The sequence below is a fragment of the Solanum dulcamara genome, chromosome 4 (assembly GCF_947179165.1).
Source record: "Solanum dulcamara chromosome 4, daSolDulc1.2, whole genome shotgun sequence".
NCBI lineage: Eukaryota > Viridiplantae > Streptophyta > Magnoliopsida > Solanales > Solanaceae > Solanum > Solanum dulcamara.
The window spans coordinates 9,334,324-9,353,630 of NC_077240.1; the positions used below are offsets into that span (position 1 = coordinate 9,334,324).

At 36.5% G+C, this 19,307-nt stretch overlaps 2 protein-coding genes across 3 annotated transcripts; one reads left to right on the forward strand and one right to left on the reverse strand.

Annotated features, from left to right (window-relative positions):
• Positions 1-6,531: 6,531 nt before the first annotated feature.
• LOC129884630 (polygalacturonase At1g48100-like) lies at positions 6,532-9,690 on the forward strand. The gene is made up of 6 exons (XM_055958910.1): positions 6,532-7,257; positions 7,347-7,514; positions 7,766-7,810; positions 7,890-8,097; positions 8,181-8,262; positions 8,537-9,690. Exons 1-6 carry the CDS (start codon positions 6,850-6,852, stop codon positions 9,036-9,038), a joined length of 1,413 nt encoding a protein of 470 aa, XP_055814885.1. The 5' UTR covers positions 6,532-6,849; the 3' UTR covers positions 9,039-9,690.
• A 1,777-nt stretch (positions 9,691-11,467) lies between these two features.
• LOC129886056 (uncharacterized) lies at positions 11,468-18,711 on the reverse strand. Of its 2 annotated transcripts, none has more exons than XM_055960577.1 (5): positions 18,381-18,711; positions 17,522-17,809; positions 15,160-15,264; positions 15,020-15,067; positions 11,468-11,845 (listed from the first exon to the last, which is right to left on the reverse strand). In XM_055960577.1, exons 2-5 carry the CDS (start codon positions 17,786-17,788, stop codon positions 11,606-11,608), a joined length of 660 nt encoding a protein of 219 aa, XP_055816552.1. In that variant the 5' UTR covers positions 17,789-17,809; positions 18,381-18,711; the 3' UTR covers positions 11,468-11,605. The 2 variants fall into 2 exon arrangements, with proteins under 2 accessions (XP_055816552.1, XP_055816551.1); XM_055960576.1 differs by having other exon boundaries at positions 17,522-17,855; positions 18,381-18,493.
• Positions 18,712-19,307: the final 596 nt, after the last annotated feature.

Genomic DNA, 19,307 nt, shown 5'->3' on the forward strand with positions numbered 1-19,307 from the left:
TTCGGACAAGGTTGCAACCATTCAAAAATCCGTTGGAAAAAACGGAGGGAAATTTTAAATTAATCCGGGAAGAAATGGGTCACGGGTCGCGGGTCAGGATTTTTTCCACTTAATTAATTAAATAAATAAATAATATTAATTAATTAAAAAATTAAAGAAAATTTGGTCCAAAAAGATTATCAATCAATCATATCAATTGACCAAATCCAAATCCAAAGCCGAAGCCGAAGCCGTAGCCGTAGCCGTAGCCGAAGCCGAAGCCGAGCCGAGCCGAGCGAGCGACAACGACGACGGCGCGAGGGGAGACCCTCTTCTTGACCCTTTAGCAACATGAAGGAGTGCTTCTATTTTTTAAATAGGAGACTTTTCATTTCCACCACCTATGTGGGACCAAAGCTTATTTAATAAAATAAGAGAGAACATATCATTTTCTCTCCACTTCTTTTTCCCTCAATTTCCCATTCAACCTATCAATTAAACCCAACAATCCCCCACATGAATGGGGAATGTCTACAAGATAAAGGAATGCACGGATAAGTGTGTGATATACAAGCGAAGATTAATTGCATCTGGATGAGTAGGTTTCCCTTTGAACTTTCCATAGTGAACTTATATAGGATATACTCGATCAATCGGTAGATGCGATATCTTTGAACCGTTGTTGTATAACTAGACAACATAAGTCACACAATCAATCATCAACCATCTATGGTTCTCACGGTTGTGTTCGTTTCAGCCATGAACACCGCCTGGTTTCGTGAATGCATAGAGAATGGGCCTTTACTGTTATTCCCCTTGAAGCGGCTTATACTTCACATTCACATAGGTGATTTCTAAATGTGTAGTCCTATAGACACACTATCTAGTCATTTTCCGTCAGATTTAGATAATCATTAAAAAACCTTTAAAGCTTTATTAACTCATTAAAAAGCCTTAAGGTTTTATCCTTTGTTTCTGAACATTGTCATTATCACGAGAATGAGTTGAGTTATTTGACAATGTTGAACCGTCAATCATAACTTTGTTTGATCTCTTTGAACCTAGTTCTTGGGATCTCCAGTCTACTAGGTAGAGTTACCGCCATGTTGACTTGTCCTAGGACTTAACCCCATTCCCCTCGATGATCTTTCAACAGCCTCTCTAGATAAGCCTTTTGTTAGTGGATCCGATATATTATCTCTTGACTTTACGTAGTCAATAGTGATAACACCACTAGAGAGTAGTTGTCTAACAGTATTGTGTCGCCGTCGAATGTGACGCGATTTTCCATTATACATAACATTTCCTGCCCTTCCTATTGCCGCTTGGCTATCACAATGTATACATATGGGTGCCAAAGGTTTGGGCCAAAATGGAATATCTTCCAAAAAATTTCGAAGCCATTCACCTTCTTCACCAGCCTTGTCTAAAGCTATAAATTCAGACTCCATTGTAGAGCGGGCAATGCATGTCTGTTTTGATGATTTCCAAGACACTGCTCCTCCACCAACGGTGAAAACATATCCACTTGTGGATTTAACTTCAGATGATCCGGTGATCCAGTTTGCATCGCTATATCCCTCAATTACTGCGGGATATTTATTATAATACAAAGCATAGTTTTGGGTGTGTTTCAAATACCCCAAGACTCGTTTCATTGCCATCCAATGAGTTTGATTAGGATTATTCGTGAATCGACTCAACTTGCTAATACCACATGCTATATCTGGTCGTGTACAATTCATAATATACATCAAACTTCCCAAAACTCGTGCATAGTCCAATTGTGAGTCACTTTTACCTTCATTCTTTTGAAGTGCAAAACTTACATCAATTGGAGTTTTTGCAATATTGAAATTTAAATATTTAAACTTATCAAGTATATTTTCAATATAATGTGACTATGATAATGCTATACCTTGTGGAGTTTTATGGATCCTAATTCCTAAGATTAAGTCAGCAACCCCTAAGTCTTTCATGTCAAATTTGCTAGCAAGCATACGCTTCGTAGCATTTACATTGGCAATGTCTTTACTCATTATCAACATGTCATCAACATATAAACAAACAATGACTTCATGATTTGGAGTATTTTTAATGTAAACACATTTGTCACACTCATTAATCTTAAATCCGTTTGCCAACATTGTTTGGTCAAATTTTGCATGCCATTGTTTAGGTGCTTGTTTAAGTCCATAAAGTGACTTAACAAGTTTGCACACTTTCCTTTCTTTACCTGGAACTACGAAACCCTCAGGTTGTTCCATATAAATTTCTTCCTCCAATTCTCCATTTAAGAAAGCTGTCTTAACATCCATTTGATGAATTTCAAGACCATATACAGCTGCAAGTGCCACTAACACCCGAATAGATGTTATTCTTGTTACTGGCGAGTATGTGTCAAAGTAATCAAGACCTTCTTTTTGTCTATAACCTTTGACCACAAGTCTTGCCTTATATTTATCAATAGTGCCATCAGCTTTCATTTTCCTTTTAAATATCCATTTTGATCCTAAAGGTTTATTTCCTGGAGGAAGATCAACCAACTCCCATGTATGGTTATTCAAAATTGATTGAATCTCACTATTGATTGCCTCTTTCCAAAATGCTGAATTAGAAGAAGACATTGCAGCTTTAAATGTTTGAGGCTCATTTTCAAGCAAGAATGTCACAAAATCTGGTCCAAAGGAAGTAGATATCTTTTGACGTTTGCTACGCCTTGGATCCTCTTCGATTGGTTTACTTCCCTCTTGAACTTCTCTTGGTCGTTTAGATCTTTCACTTGAGGATTCACTTTTAGTTTTATACGGATAAATATTTTCAAAAAATTCAGCATTATCTGATTCAATTACCGTATTAACATTAATTTCAGGATTGTCCGATCTGTGAACCAAAAATCGACAAGCTTTGCTGTTTGTAGCATAGCCAATAAAAACACAATCCACGGTCTTTGGTCCAATTTTTACCCTTTTGGGCAAAGGAACTTGGACCTTTGCTAAACACCCCCACACTTTGAAATATTTCAAGTTGGGTTTTCTTCCTTTCCATAGTTCATATGGAATAGTTTGTGTTTTGCTGTGGGGTACTCTGTTGAGTATTCGATTAGCTGTAAGGATAGCTTCCCCCCACAAGTTCTGCGGTAAATCGGAACTTATTAATAAAGCATTCATCATTTCTTTTAATGTTCGGTTTTTCCTTTCCGCAACTCCATTTGATTGAGGTGTGTAGGGGGCAGTAGTTTGATGAATAATTCCATATTCTAAACATATCTTTTCAAAAGGAGATTCGTATTCTCCACCCCTATCACTTCTAATCTTTTTTATCTTTTTATTCAATTGATTTTCTACTTCGTTCTTGTATTGCTTAAATGCATCAATTGCTCCATCCTTACTATTAAGCAAATATACATAACAATATCGAGTGCAATCGTCAATAAAAGTTATAAAATACTTCTTTCCACCACGAGTTGGTGTAGACTTCATATCACAAATGTCTGTGTGAATCAATTCTAAGGGACTAGAATTCCTTTCAATAGATTTATAAGGATGCTTAGCATACTTAGATTCAACACATACTTGACATTTTGATTTATTGCAATCAAAGTTAGGCAATATATTTAAATTAATCAGTTTTCGCAAGGTTTTATGATTGACATGTCCTAAACGTGAATGCCATAAATTATTTGACTCAAGTAAGTAAGAAGAAGCTTGAACTTTATTATCATCAACAACCATTACATTTAGTTTGAAAAGACCCTCAGTGAGGTAGCCTTTTCCTAGATACATTTCATTCTTACTGACAACTACTTTGTCTGAAACTAGAACACACTTGAATCCATTCTTGATAAGAAGGCCGGCAGACACCAAATTCTTTCGCATTTCTGGAACATGATACACTTTGTTCAGCGTCACCACCTTGCCGGATGTCATTTTCAGAAATACTCTCCCATATCCTTCAATCTTTGCAGTTGCAGAATTTCCCATATAGATCGTCGCATCAGGTGCTGCAGGGGAATAAGTAGAGAAGGCTTCTCGGACTGCACACACATGCGAAGTAGCTCCCGAATCAAGCCACCATTCTTTGGGATTACCTACTAGGTTGCATTCTGATAGCATTGCACACAAATCATCGATACCTTCTTTATTTTCCACCATATTGGCTTGTCCCTTTCTCTTGTCCTTTTTCGGAAGACGACAATCTGGAGCTTTGTGTCCAACTTTCCCACAATTATAACAATTGCCCTTGAATTTTTTCTTGTTTTGCTCCTGATTCTTTCCAAAAGGTTGCTTCCTTTTCTTATTCTTTGGAGCAGCATCTTCAACGATGTTCGCTCCCATAATTGTAGAATTTCCACGCGACTTCTTTTCTGCTGTTTTGTTATCTTCCTCAATCTTGAGACGAATCACAAGATCTTCCAACTTCATTTCCTTGCGCTTGTGCTTTAGATAATTTTTGAAATCTCTCCACGAAGGAGGCAACTTTTCTATCATCGCAGCCACTTGAAATGCTTCATTAACTACCATGCCTTCAGCAATAAGGTCATGAAAAATAAGTTGCAGTTCTTGAACCTGGGTTCCAACAGTCCTGCTATCTATCATTTTATAGTCTAGGAACTTAGCAACCACAAATTTTTTCAAGCATGCGTCTTCAGTCTTGTACTTCTTCTCAAGTGCATCCCACAATTCTTTAGAAGTTTTTACAGCACTGTAGACATTATACAAATCATCATCCAAAGCACTTAGGATATAACCCTTGCATAGAAAATCTGCCTGTGTTCATGCCTCAGTAATCATAAACTTTTCATTGGCCGGCATATCAGCAGCGGGCACAGGAGGGTCTTCATTTGTGAACTTCTGCATACCAAGAGTGGTAAGCCAAAAGAACACCCTTTGCTGCCATCCTTTGAAATTGGCTCCAGAAAATTTTCCTGGTTTTTCTGCCGGTGGCACAGAAGTGCGGCTTGTTGCAGCAACAGTCGCAGAAGTAGTAGCAGTATCACTTGTCATTTCTTTTCACTGTCAAAATAGACAAACTGTCTTAATATTTCAGAATATCAGACCTTTTACAAAAAACAACGATGAAGTTTTTATACTTTTCAAATCGTTGTACAAGTATGAACTTTAATATTCCAACGAAGTTTTTATACTCTTCAAGTTAGAATATTTATTTCATACGGAGTAGAAAACCACACAGGTTTTAGTCTCCAAAAGTATAATACAGTTTAATCAGAAAACAAAATAACGATAATTTCCTTAAGATTGTTAGTAAACTGTATTGGAAAATATTAAACAGTAACAGAAACTTCTGAAAATAATAAAAAACAGAATCTGGAAATTTAATGCAAGAACAAAATCGAGCCCACTGACTACACAGTGTGTCCTTAAGGAAATTATTCCCCTCAAAGTACCCGAGGTATTGGAATGTTTCCTCCCAGGATAGAACGATTTACTCACCAAAGTAGAAGTACTGCAAATCTTTGATGACTTCGAACCACTTGATGGCTGTATTTCACACGAGTTTAGGAAGTGCAGAAAGAAGAAGAAGATTGTATATTCAGAATTTCGTATGGAACATTCTGAAGATTTACAGATATATATATATAGACTGTTTACACCTTTTCAGAAAAGGCACCTGTTGGGAAAAGGTTTGCCTGTTGAGAAGGTTTGCAACTTTTCGGACAAGGTTGCAACCATTCAAAAATCCGTTGGAAAAAACGGAGGGAAATTTTAAATTAATCCGGGAAGAAATGGATCGCGGGTCGCGGGTCAGGATTTTTTCCACTTAATTAATTAAATAAATAAATAATATTAATTAATTAAAAAATTAAAGAAAATTTGGGCCAAAAAGATTATCAATCAATCATATCAATTGGTAGCCGTAGCCGTAGCCGAAGCCGTAGCCGTAGCCGTAGCCGTAGCCGTAGCCGAAGCCGAGCCGAGCCGAGCGAGCGACAACGACGACGGCGCGAGGGGAGACCCTCTTCTTGACCCTTTAGCAACATGAAGGAGTGCTTCTATTTTTTAAATAGGAGACTTTTTATTTCCACCACCTATGTGGGACCAAAGCTTATTTAATAAAATAAGAGAGAACATATCATTTTCTCTCCACTTCTTTTTCCCTCAATTTCCCATTCAACCTATCAATTAAACCCAACAATTATCTCATACCCACCCACCCCACCCCAACTCGACTCCTAGTACTCCTTATTTTTTCATTTTCGGATTTAACTTATATACACTGACAATCATAAAAAAAAAAAAAGATTTTAGTAATCCATCTTTCTATGTGCATTTACTAGTTATCTTATAATTGATTTGATAATGTAAAATTCTTTTACACGGTCTGCATATAAAAGTTAGACTCTTTTGGTTGAAGGACACCTTCCAATTATCCTCAACCAGAAAAACCATTCTGCAAATGGAATAGGTCGGTTTTGATATGATTAAATTAATGCCGACCATGCAAAAGAACCATTCTTCCACTAAGAATCACTTAGTATAAAAGGGAATATTTCACTTTGAGAATTTGTAAGTAACATAACTGAACTACTTGCATAGTCTTTCAACTTGTTTACAAGTGCTTTTTTTGGTTAGGTGGTGGTCACATAAACAACTTCATTTTTGTTGTATTTTTTGACTACCAAGAACGTGGGTACCTTGCCTTATATCCTTCTAACTTCTGAAAAACCTACTGATAATGACAAAAAAAAGCATGATCTTTTTAGTCTAGTGAAATTGACATTTTATTCTTCTATAGCATTGGTCAGGGGTCTAATAAACAAGTAGCCAAATTGTGTTACTTCACTTCCTTTTTTTTAGTTCTATAAATACTCTCTTTCAGTTAACAAGCTACACTAGCTGGACACAGATTATGGAATTCACTAGATTTTGCTTCTTGGTTTTTTCTGTTTTCTTGCTTTCCTATGTTTCTTCAGTTCATGGTAGGTTTTATGATTACCGCAAAGTGTCGCGTTTTCGTGCATTGTCACAAATATCAATGTCACCTTCCCCTGCCCCTGCCCCTTCCCCTGAACCTGAGGGTGCTCCAAGAATTGACAATGTGAAGAATTCATCAAATGATTCTGAAGCAGCTATTTTCAATGTGTTGTCTTATGGGGCTGTTGGTGATGGTGTGACCGATGATACACAAGCGTTTAAAATGGTTTGGGATGCTGCTCGTCAAGTTGATTCAGCTGTTCTACTAGTTCCAAAACAGTATTCCTTCATGATCCAATCCACAATCTTCACAGGTCCTTGCAAAAGTGGACTAATTTTTAAGGTAATGTCACAAACTATATTAATTTTTTCGTGTACTTGAAACGTTGTTGGATAATTTGGTGAAGTGACTCATTAGGCTTGATGGTGCAGGTTGAAGGAACCATTATGCCACCAGATGGACCTGATTCATGGCCAAAAAGTGTCAGTAAGAAACAATGGCTAGTCTTTTACAGAATTGATGGGATGTCAATGCAAGGTGGTGGACTAATAGATGGTAGAGGAGAAAAATGGTGGAATCTTCCTTGCAAACCACATAAAGTAATTTTCTTCATCCACTGGTAAAGTTATTGTCATATGATCAGGAGGTCATGGGTTACATCGGTGAAAACATCCTCTTGCAGAAATGCAGGGTAAGGTTACATACAATAGACCCTTGTGTTCCGGCCCTTAACCAGACACTATGAACACAAGTGGAAGCTTTAGTGCACCGAATTGCCTTTTTTTATTTTACAAATTTGATTTTAGGATCTTTGGGTTTTGTTTATAATGTAAGAACATCAATGCAACAGGGAATAAATGGAACAACTCTACCCGGTCCTTGTGACAGTCCTGTGGTAAGTTCAAAAATACATTGTTTTATTTCTTTAGACCAAAAAACTACATCAAAATCTAAAGTAATGTTTAATTTTACAGGCTATAAGGTTCTTCATGAGCTCAAATTTGACAGTACAAGGGCTTAAAATCAAGAACAGCCCACTGTTCCATTTCAGATTTGACAGTTGCCGCAATGTCCACGTTGACTCACTTTACATAAAAGCACCACCTCAGAGCCCCAATACTGATGGAATTCACATAGAGAATTCCAATGATGTCACAATAAGAAATTCAATAATCTCCAATGGTAAAATCTTAAATTCTTGGAAAGTAAGTGATAAAGGGTTCTTCGCGTATTCTCTTTCTGAGCAGTACCAATTTATGTTGTAGGTGATGACTGTATTTCAATTGGAGCTGGTTGTTACAATGTTGATATAAGGAACATGACCTGTGGTCCAAGTCATGGAATAAGGTAGTAATATTCAAATGCTGCAACACTGAATATCACACTATCTTTTTATGTCAAAAAAGTAACAAAGCAATTTTGCACCACAAATATAACCTTAAAAAAATGGCACACTAACTAACAAAACTGCCAGAGAGAGTGAAAGATGTATGCCCTACCACTATACAAAAAAAAAAAAAAGGACATCACTTTTAAGCCATCACAAGATGTCTACTCTGTCTTTTCCTCTTTTCCTTTTCCCAAATCTTGAATATAAAGACTGTCTTTGCATAATTTTCAGCATTGGCAGTCTAGGCATTCGCAATTCCCGGGCATGTGTATCCAACATTACAGTTGAAGATTCAACTATTAAGTATTCAGACAATGGTGTTAGAATCAAGACATGGCAAGGAGGATTTGGGGCAGTATCCAACATTAATTTCAACAACATTAGAATGGAAAGTGTCCGAAATCCGATAATTTTAGATCAATATTACTGCAACACAAGGAGTTGTGCAAATCAGACTTCAGCAGTGTACATTTCTGATGTGATTTATTCAAACATAAAGGGGACTTATGATGTGAGAAGTCCACCAATGCATTTGGCTTGTAGTAACAGTATCCCTTGTACAAATTTGACTTTTTTGGATGTGGAGTTATATCCTGCTCAAGGGCAAAAAATCTTGGAACCATTTTGTTGGAATGCTTATGGAGCTCTAAGGACTCTTACAATTCCACCAGTTTTTTGCTTGTTGGAAGGCACACCTCAGTCATTGCCAAGTAATGATGTTGATCAGTGCTGATAGATGATTTGCTAAGAACAGAAAGTTGTAGAAGATGTATTATGGTCTGCATAGAAAAGATGGAGTAATTAGTAGTATATATTAAAGTTTTAGTTCTACTAATATTGTTGCAGAGGGGACTAAAAACTTAAGTGTAAGCATGCATCCCTTTGTTAATGATAAACAAATTTTAGAATATCTTCTTCTTTCCTTTAGATTTAACTTACATACACTGACAATGCTAGAAGGGGAGCCTTGGAGTAACTGGTAAAATTGGTGCCATGTGATCAGGAGATTACGGGTTCAAATCTTGAAAACAGTCTCTGCCAGAAATGTAAGGTAAGGCTGCGTACAATAGACCCTTGTGATCGGGCCTTCGCCGGATCCTGCGCATAGCAGAAGTTTAGTGCACCGGGCTGCCCCTTTTACACTGACAATGCAAGTAACTTTTCAATGTCGTCATATATTAGTGGCTGCTTCCCAGCTCGAACATGTGAACTTAGTTTGGTCATTGGTGATGATAAAAGACCAAAGCTCAGAATATGTTTGGATGTCTACGAGATTTGAGTAGAAAGGAATCAAGAAGTTTGTCACTTTTAACCATTTAATAAGTAGCTTATTAACTATACACATGTCAATTACCACATGCCCAACAAGATTTATAAGTGTAATTAACGAGTTCAACAAAAAAAGCAAGTGATCAATAACTGAAAGATGGGAAACTAATTTTCTTAATAGAATTCAGAGTGACTGTCTGAATTCTTACATCTCATAGCTAGTGTCTCAATGAATGTACTACTAATCTATGGTACTTTCACAAGCTCGTAAAGCGGTAAAAAACTAAGCTCATAATATTATCGTCACATAGGGCAAAAGTAACATTACTAAGCTGAAAATAACGCAGGTTACCTACTATAGTCTATATATCATGATAAATTACATTGATAGTGTAAAAATTCTTTGCAATTAGTGTATATAAGTTATCACAGGTTCTACAAAATAGGTTTGGCAATCTCTTTTACCTTTTGAATTTTCTAAATTTAGTAGTAGTTACAGTAGGAAGTAGGTTAATTGTGCACGTGTTGGGTTTTAAAGGTGTAATGAGAAATGAAAGGTTGTGACTTTTTAAAGTGTTGTGACCATTCCGAAAGGTTGTGACTTTTATGAAGGGTTGTGACTTTTCCGATAAGCTACAATAAGCACTTGTTCACACTACCTTTGTTGTCTATAAATAGAGGATTTTCCTCTCATTTTTATATATTGAATTTCTCCCTCTTCTGCATATATTTTCTTACAAATAAAGTTGAGTCTTTGCGTGATTTTGCTGCTGACTTTTGAGTTCGCCGAAATTATTGAAGTTTAAGTTACCGCTACTTCTTTAATAGTTTATCCATTTTATCTTGGGAGGAAATAATCCATAACCTCGGGTATAGTGAGGGGATTAAATTCCTTAAGGACACACAGTGAATTCTGTGGACTCGGATACTATTTTTTTATTTTCATCTTTATAGTTTCTGGTTTACTAATCTTAATACAGCAGGAATAACAGCACGTAGGTTTTTGTAGGTTAACTCGAGATGTCCCTACAAGTAGAAAGACGCACAACAACTTTTCCTTTAGTAACATGCAGGCAAATACTAGTGATTCTAAATTTCTAAAGTTTGAAATCACGATTTTTATTTTAAGGCGAAGGAAATTTTATGTATCTCACCATATAACCCACATCCTTTCGGTGCATGTAGTGTAATGATGTTAAACGATTGGCTTACATATGTTTGAGAACCTCCACCCTCCATGATAATTTTTACTTTCTTGGAATTGTTTAATCTTTGTTTAAATATTTTATTAGAGAGGAGGGCAAATGGAAGGGCTAGAATGAAATTGAATTAAAGAAGGTCCAATAATTATAGTAGTATGAAATAATTAATGTGGGAATAAAGGTGGCAGTGCACTATATATGGTCTATAAATGGAAAAATGTGAGGTCCCAACATAGCAAATGGAGGAAGGCGGCTGTGAGGTGGGGTTGCAGCTACAATTCATCCCTTTTCAACTTCTCAAACACAAGTTAAATGTACTAGTAGGGGCGTGCTAAATAAAGTAGTGGCCGGTGCACGGGGGTATCCTACACCAAATCAACTACACCAGTACTAGAACTTTGACTACGCTGGCAAACACTTCAAGTTTAACAAATTTTGACCTTGAAGGTTCATCCATGGAGCAGGCGGGGTCAAAAGATCGAAACCACCCATTTTCAAGCTAAGGTCATTGGGTGTAATTTTGTACCCAACTTAGTTACTGTGATCAGCCAAAGACAGTAATGCAAGAACGTCCTATCATGTCCACTACTTTGGAAAGGAGATACAGAAACCTGCAACTTTGCTCGCACATTAGCATGAAGCATCTCCAAAACAACGAGATTAGCCACCCAAAGAATGTTGACGAAGATACTTGTACACACCATATGCATTTGCCATTCACTAAAAGTTCACTGTTTATTAAAGCATTATATTTATATCCAGATCAACCTTCTTCTGCATACACAGCATAAAATAACAAGGCAAATACACTTCCGGACACAAATGAAGACTAGTATAAAGAGGCCAGCAGCTCCAGCAAAGAAGCAGCAAATTGCATTTGTGTCTCCTCATCTATGGTTAGGAAGAGGGGCACATGTACAAATAATGATCGGATGCCATTCTGCTCTGCAAAACGCAAGGAATGGTAGTATACATAATTGCATACAAACCGGCCTGCATCATCAGATGTCATTACTTCATATCCCATCTTTGCCAATACCTTGGTCATTTCCTCCACGGGAAGAGAAGTCTATAGAGAGAACAAACACAGTATAAGAGAAGTGGTAAAGATACCAATAGGTGCAAAGACAAAGAAAAATGAATTGTTCCTGGATCAAAAGTTACAGGAAGCATCTATTTCCAGAAATCAGTGCAATCTGCATAAAGATAAGATGCTAGTAAAAACTCCCCACTCCGGAAACTAGATGTTCAGAGGAATCGGTGAGATCTTCCTACAGTAGAGAATTTCCATAGTGTGCTCTTCTTTTTCCCCATTTCTAAAACTACTGTTCGTCTGACATCTTTGAACAGGGATACTACCACATGGTCCAAGATTAAGCATAAACCTTATTTATCAAAAACAAAACAAAGAAGAAGTGGAGAAACCTAGGCATCCGATCTTAGGCAGATTGGGAAAATTGAAAGAACTGATTATGCAGGGATCACTGAAACCAAATTAAAGTATGGAAATGAAAAAATATCAAGGGTCACTTACATATAAGATGGAGAAAATAGCGTTAGCTTGGATGGAAACTCCAACTATTCAAGATAGAAAATATATTCCCATCAAGCATTAAACCACTTCATTATTCAATCAACTCCTCCCTCCTTAAGGAAGTCACACACACAGATTCTCGCTTAGATAGAACGAAACATGTGAGCAAAAGTGAAATAATTTATTGAAGCCACGTTTGTTGGTCTTGGTAACAATTCACAATGTCATAATCCCTCGAAACTAGAATATCTTTTTGGTAAAAATAAATGAATAAAAATATTTTAAAAGTTCACGAGCTCGGAATTTTAAGAGAAGAAATTGGATTGAGATTGTATATCATGAAATGAAGAATCAATAACCCTCGCAAGGAAATGCTCAGGCTCGTAAAGATAAGACAAAGGAATTAAAGCATTTTGATTCAACACAGGGAACTAAACAGAGAATTGGGCTCATCCTGCTCCTATAAGGAAACAAATACTTTATAGAACCAACTCCAATGTTCCCAGGAGGATCCATCTTTTATAGAACCGACTCCAATGTTCCCAGGAGGATCCATCTTTTATAGAACCGACTCCAATGTTCCCAGGAAGATCACTTTTTTTTTTTTAACTCTAATGTCCCCCAGGAGGGTCCCTTTTTTAATAGAACCGACTCTAATGTTCCCAAGAAGATCCCTTTTTATATAGAATCAACTCTAATGTCTCCAGGACAATCCGGTGTTTTTATAGAACCGACTCTAATGTTCCCTTGTTTTATAGAACCAACTATAACGTCTCCATGGGTACCCCTTTGTTTATAGAACCAACTCTAATGTCTCCAGGAGGATCCATTCTTTTCTAGAACCAACTCTAGCGTTCCCAGTAGGATCCGTTTTCTATCCAGGAAGCCTACAAAGAGTTCTCTTCCTCATTTTGTTGTCTTGCCTTTTTAAGAGAAGAAACATTACTGTCTTAAAAAAAGGCTACCAAACTTTTCGAGGGAGGGAGAGGAAACTGACACAACAGCAATAACATCTACTCCTCAATTCCAAGTTTGTTCAATCTATAATATAATACTTAATAAAAAGACAAATTAGAGGTTCTCTAAAGCTAGGGGTTCTTCAAATTTCACACTTATCCCTGTAATAACATAAAATCACTAATCAAGCTAAAAAGAACTCCGAAAAAACACTGGACCTACTGTTAGTGTGTTAGTAACGCCTAACCCTTAATTCTAACTAGTTGACATCATCACATAGATACTTCACTTCCACGTTTTTCTGTACTGAGCTAAGTTCACATGCAGTCCTAGAGAATGCAGTGCTTTGAGATGATATGCATTCTACTAATTTTCTATCTTGTCCCTTTTAATATTATCAATCATCATGAATTTCATCTGCATAGCATCGCCTCATATTAGGAACTTGCGATATTGCTTGCCCTGTAACTAGGATGACATCTCATTCATATAGTAAAGTCCCTAGGCTGTGCCTTATTTGAGACTTAAGGCAGATCCAGAACCTTGTTTATCACCTGTATTAAATACCTATCTCTCTTTCATAATGTAACTACCCTACCTACCATGGAAATATCAATATTTCCTACAGAAAGAAATATATTACCAATGCCTAGCACTATCCATAAATATTGTAGTCTCATAATAATAATAAGGCAAGAAACGAATATTTTTAAAAAGTAAAATGGAAAAGTGTCCCCTTTTGATTAGCCAGTTTCCAAAAGGGAGAAGGTTTTATGGTAATCTCAAGCATACCAAAATCAGTTATTGGGCCTTCTGCGATTGGGTAATCTATGAACAGTTGCTACCTATATACAAAGTAATCTTAGGGAAGGGGTCCATAGAATATATTTTGCTTCTTCTCTTTGTTCTATTTTTAGTTTCAGAATAAATGAAGAGTAGAAACTAAAGGTTCGCTTTCTAGAAGATTTTCTTTTTCTTCACTTGGTATTTGGAGCTTCTTTGCTTGTGTTAGTAGGAGTGGAAAGAGCGGTTCATGATATTATCTATCTATCAATATACAAAATGAAACTCAGATAAAGAAGACAAGTTTTTTATCAAATTCGTAATTCCTGGGAAGAGAAAGAACGACTAGGTCCCTATCTTTCCATCCGGTCCTGGTGCATTTTATGCAGAACATGACCAGAAAAGGAAAGAGAACTTTTGAGGCTGGAATATTAAGCATCCAACTCAAGGTTTAGCATGCATAAGCATGGATGGTGAACCAATAATCTTGAGCTTCCAAAAAGCTTATGACTTTGCCTATACAAGTTATTTCCTCAGCCCAGTGCTCCGCGTCTATTTCCAGCATAGGATGCCCAGAAATGTCTTTATCTTTCTACAGTTAGTTATACCTAAGCACTTTTATCTTCTAAACTAACTAATTGTTTAGATCATAATTTATAAGGGTCATTCCCTAGTAGGAAGCAAAACGGGAAGTGTTGGTACCCCTTCAAAACTAGAGAGAAAAGAGGAAGTGCATTAATTTTATCTTTAAAAAGATGGAGTCTAAAATTCAATGAAGTGTTAAAGCAAACTCACTTGAACTTTAAAAAGATGGAGTATAAAATTCAATGAAGTATGAACTAACACATAAAAGTGTCATATAAGTATCAACCATATTTGGTTGGCTTCAAAGTTGGGCAACAAGATAAGCATTAAATTTTAATAACCATTCTACAGAAATCATGAGAGATGGATGCAAGATCATAATACCTCTCGTTTTCGCGAAATTGCCCCATCTGCAGGAACAATAGGGACTTTCTGCAAGTAACAGGATAAAAATCTTGACTTCAGTTGATGAACTGAACAATCCGAAACAGGACAAATAAAAACTGGAAGGTCTTTTAACTAACCTGAGGCTTCCATCCCATCTCATCTGGACAACGGAAAGTAGCTTCATTGACAGCTTGTTTCTCTATGGCAAACATTGTAGCACCACTATTAACTCCAAAGTGCACCTGGATAAAACTTACCAAGAATTAAATTTACCTTGGTATATGAAGTACGAACATTGGGCATCAAAATACTCAATACATAATTTGACTATGCCAGAGAACTTGCAACAAAGACACTAGAGCATAACCACAATATTCTCTGGCAACTTGAACACCATAAACTCCATTTCCTCCTCATGTCATCATGGAGTGGTACTCCACGCAACTATGTTCTGTGCTCTGTATTCTAGATCTCAGAGGAATTAAAAGGTTTAGTGGTAATCTCTATACACAAATGTGTGACACTCGGCAATTTCAACAAAAAATGGACAACATTTCCCCTCAAAAGTATAAAAGATAAAAGCATAATGAAAGAATAGGTCATTTGGTTGTAGACAAATAGACAACTCTCTCTTTGTTTAGCTTTATCCCTCCCCTTTTTCCTCATTTTCTACCTTTATCCCTCCACTTTTTCTTCTCTTAACACCTAAATACAACCTCGATTTTAATAATGATTCAATAACTATCCTAAGTCAATGAAGCAAACCCATTTTGTTAAGGTAAATTTGTGAGTACTTCTATAGAATGGTGGTTAGACCAGCGTTGTTATATGGAGTGAAGTGTTGGTCAGTAAAGAACTCTCATGTTCAGAAGATGCATGCTGCGGAGATGCGGATGCTGAGATGGATGTGTGGACTAAGATCAGGAATGAGGTTATTCGGGAGAAGGTGGGAGTGACATCTGTGGCAGACAAGATGAAAGAAGCGAGACTGAGATGGTTTGGGTATGTGCAGAGGAGGTGTGTCGACTCCCCAGTTAGGAGGTGCGAGCGGTTGGATTTGGGGGCTATGCGGAGGGGTAGGGATAGGCTGAAAAAGTATTGGAGAGAGGTGATTAGACAAGATATGACGCTGCCACATATCACCGAAGACTAGTAGGGATAGAATGGTGTCTTGCCGTGTGTCGGTTTAGGGTGGTCGTAGGTCTAGGCGTGCCTTTATAGTTGTGTTGTTATTGCCTTTGATTATCGCATTACTTTGCTATCGTTATTGTTCTTGTCTTGTAAAAATTTGCATTTATATTTTCTATTTTATTATGCTATATATATTGTTTTTCTCTCGAACTTGGAACTGTAACTTTTGAGCCGATGGTCTTTTAGAAACAGCCTCTCTACCTCCATGAGGTAGTGGTAAGGTCTGCATACACCCTACCCTCCCCAGACCCCACTTGTGGGATTTCACTTGGTATGTTGTTGTTGTTTCTCGCAGCATATTTAAGTACACTTTTCCAGGATTGGTCCGGAACAGGATTTGGATTTCATCTCAGATAATCCCGAGAGACAAGAGTATATATAAGGTGCCTCCTACACATCATATCATGCGTCAAAATTTCTGAAAAACGGTAGTATAGTGGTTTTCAGGATTAAAAATTAATTTAATGACCATTTCGTCAGCAAATGGATCCTTCCACAAATTCAAAGCAGTAACCTGCTCATTCAAAGAGGATCAATTTGTAATGAAATATGATTTAAAACTTCCATATCGAACATAACAAAAGTAGAAGTGTGATATTTTCAAGATATAACCAACTGCATCCAAATTAAAGAAGGTCATACATTTTATAAATAGGAGAAAAGGAACACTTATTGTGTCATGATACAGCATGGTCCTGTCAAATTTCAGAAAGAAAAATTTCCATCTTTATGTCATATTAAGGTCGAAGGGGAGCCTTGGAGTAACTGGTAAAGTTGCTGCCATGTGACCAGGAGGTCACGGGTTCAAGCCTGGAAACAGCCTCTGGCGGAAATGCAAGGTAAGGCTGGGTACAATAGACCCTTGTGGTCGGGCCCTTCCCCGGACCCTGCGCATAGCGGGAGCTTTAGTGCACCGGGCTGCCCTTTTTTATGTCATATTAAGGTCCAATACAATTACCGGCCATGTGAAATTTTTTTTTGGACAAAGGTAACAGCAAGTCTATATATATCTATATATATATATATATATCCACAGGTATACTACATCAGAAAATTTAGTCCCCCTTCAAAAGTGTTGTAGCTACATAGGGTCCTATTTTCTAAGTTACAACCAACGAATAGCTGCATAAATAGTGCCTGTTTGTTCTATCACTAACTGTTTACACCAAAGATGATACAGAGCTACACAGTTTAAAAATGTTCATGTGACCATTTTCTAACTAAAATAAATATAAACCTATCCTTTCCTCATTTGGACAACAGAACAAAGCATGAAAGGTAAAAAAGAAAGCCAAGCGAGCAACTAACCCAAATAACTCTCTTGGAATTAGATGACTCCGAGTCACCACCGCTTAAAGCAGCTTGCAGTGTCTGGTACAAGGGAACTAGAGCTCCCTGGCCTGCAGTATCAAGGATGCTGCAACTCCCAAGGACCAGCCCTTTGGGCATACCCCTTTTCTTCATATAATCTTTAAGATTACTTACAATGGTTTCTGTTGGATTTTCAGCAACTCCATGAAATTTCTTGAAACCAGTCACATGTACGATCACAGGTGATGGCCCTTCGGACCCCATCTATTCCCTAGTCAGACGAAACTGAAAAATTTTCAAAGCATCAAAAATAGATTCACTTTCTAAACACCTGCATCAAACAAAACCAAAAACCGAAAAGATTTTATTGCAAGAATGTAAACCATAAATTCCCATCACAGACACCATGGATCAGTGTCCAATTATGACAAATATAAACCTTTCCATCACATTCCAATAACCTTTTTCTCTCAAACTGATGCAAAAGTAGAAATTTTGCACTAACAGTAATCAATGAAAGAAGAAGTAAGCAAAACTTCAAACCATAACATGTCAAAAAGGGATAAGAGAACAACAATAGGCCTTTGTGAAACGATGTTAAGAATAATTAAAGCTCAAAACTTTGATCCAATATCAAACAAGAACCCAGGTTAGAATCTTCCCAATTCTTCTAAACATGAATGATTTCACAGACCAAGAACCCAAAATCCATCACTAATAAGTCAAAGTTATCATTATAAACACAAAAAAAACTAAACCCCAGTTGAAAATAATCAGAGATCACATGGATCAGAACCCCATAAATCATCAAGACTAAAAAGCAGAAAACTTTGAATTGAAAACATAATTTTCTTACCTGAAAGCTGAAAGAGAGAGAGCCAAAAGAATAAAGGACTAAAGCAAGTGGTCTTATCTGATCAAAAGGTGATTATAATGGTAGAAGACTACTGATTGGGATTCTTCCTTATTGATAAGTAAAATTATAGAATATTAAAAAAAAATTAAAAAATAATTGGATAAAAAACGTGGTAGTGGTGGGTCGATATCATATAAAACAAGAAATTATATTATTAAAAAAATACGTTTTGTACGTAATTATTGTGTTATCAGTAATGACTCTGTTTGTTTGTTCTGCCTTCTTGACTTGCAAATTGCAATAATCTCACCTCTGAGATATTGCCTTTACTTTAACATATATATTTTTTAAATTCAACTTTTATAACAAATTAGTACTTAATAGTTAAGAAAAGATGATATCAAATTATCTAAATAATATACTCCAGTCTTTTATATATATATATATATATATATATATATATATATACAAAAGAGAAGTCTACACCCAACCTACGTGGCATTCTTAGAATTCAGGAATTTATTTTTATATTTTTTTTCATACTTTTAGATTTTTCTTCCTATTTTATCTTTATCTTTAAACATGTTGCTTCAACTCTTGCGTTCCTTACTGTTGTGTCCTTTCAATTGCACCACTTCGGGACTATCTATAAAAACTAGGCAAATTATATCCCTTGCTGTCTTTCTTCTTCGTTACAAATTTCGTCCCTAATTTCTGTGGAACTTCACCAATTTCTAATTGGAAGTCTTACTTTGGATCTTCAATTTAAAAAATGAAACCAAAATGTAATTTTCTCATAGTTTTTCCTCCATTTACCATATCAAAAGAAAAACTAGCACTTGTATGTTCTCAACATTTCTCTCTCATTATTTTACTAAGGTAACAGATTATAACTTCAGTGTCGATATGAAGACGGAACTTAATAAT

Bases quoted from the DNA above. Each gene is read 5' to 3' on its own strand.
- LOC129886056 (XM_055960577.1), bottom strand. From the start codon at position 17,788: ATGGGGTCCGAAGGGCCATCACCTGTGATCGTACATGTGACTGGTTTC. The intron at 15,265-17,521 runs GTTAGTTGCTCG...AGTTTTATCCAG, and splicing joins ATTCCAAGAGAGTTATTTGG to GTGCACTTTGGAGTTAATAG. The intron at 15,068-15,159 runs GTTAGTTAAAAG...TGTTACTTGCAG, and splicing joins AGATGGGATGGAAGCCTCAG to AAAGTCCCTATTGTTCCTGC.
- LOC129884630 (XM_055958910.1), top strand. From the start codon at position 6,850: ATGGAATTCACTAGATTTTGCTTCTTGGTTTTTTCTGTTTTCTTGCTT. The intron at 7,258-7,346 runs GTAATGTCACAA...TTGATGGTGCAG, and splicing joins AAAGTGGACTAATTTTTAAG to GTTGAAGGAACCATTATGCC. The intron at 7,811-7,889 runs GTAAGTTCAAAA...TTAATTTTACAG, and splicing joins GTCCTTGTGACAGTCCTGTG to GCTATAAGGTTCTTCATGAG.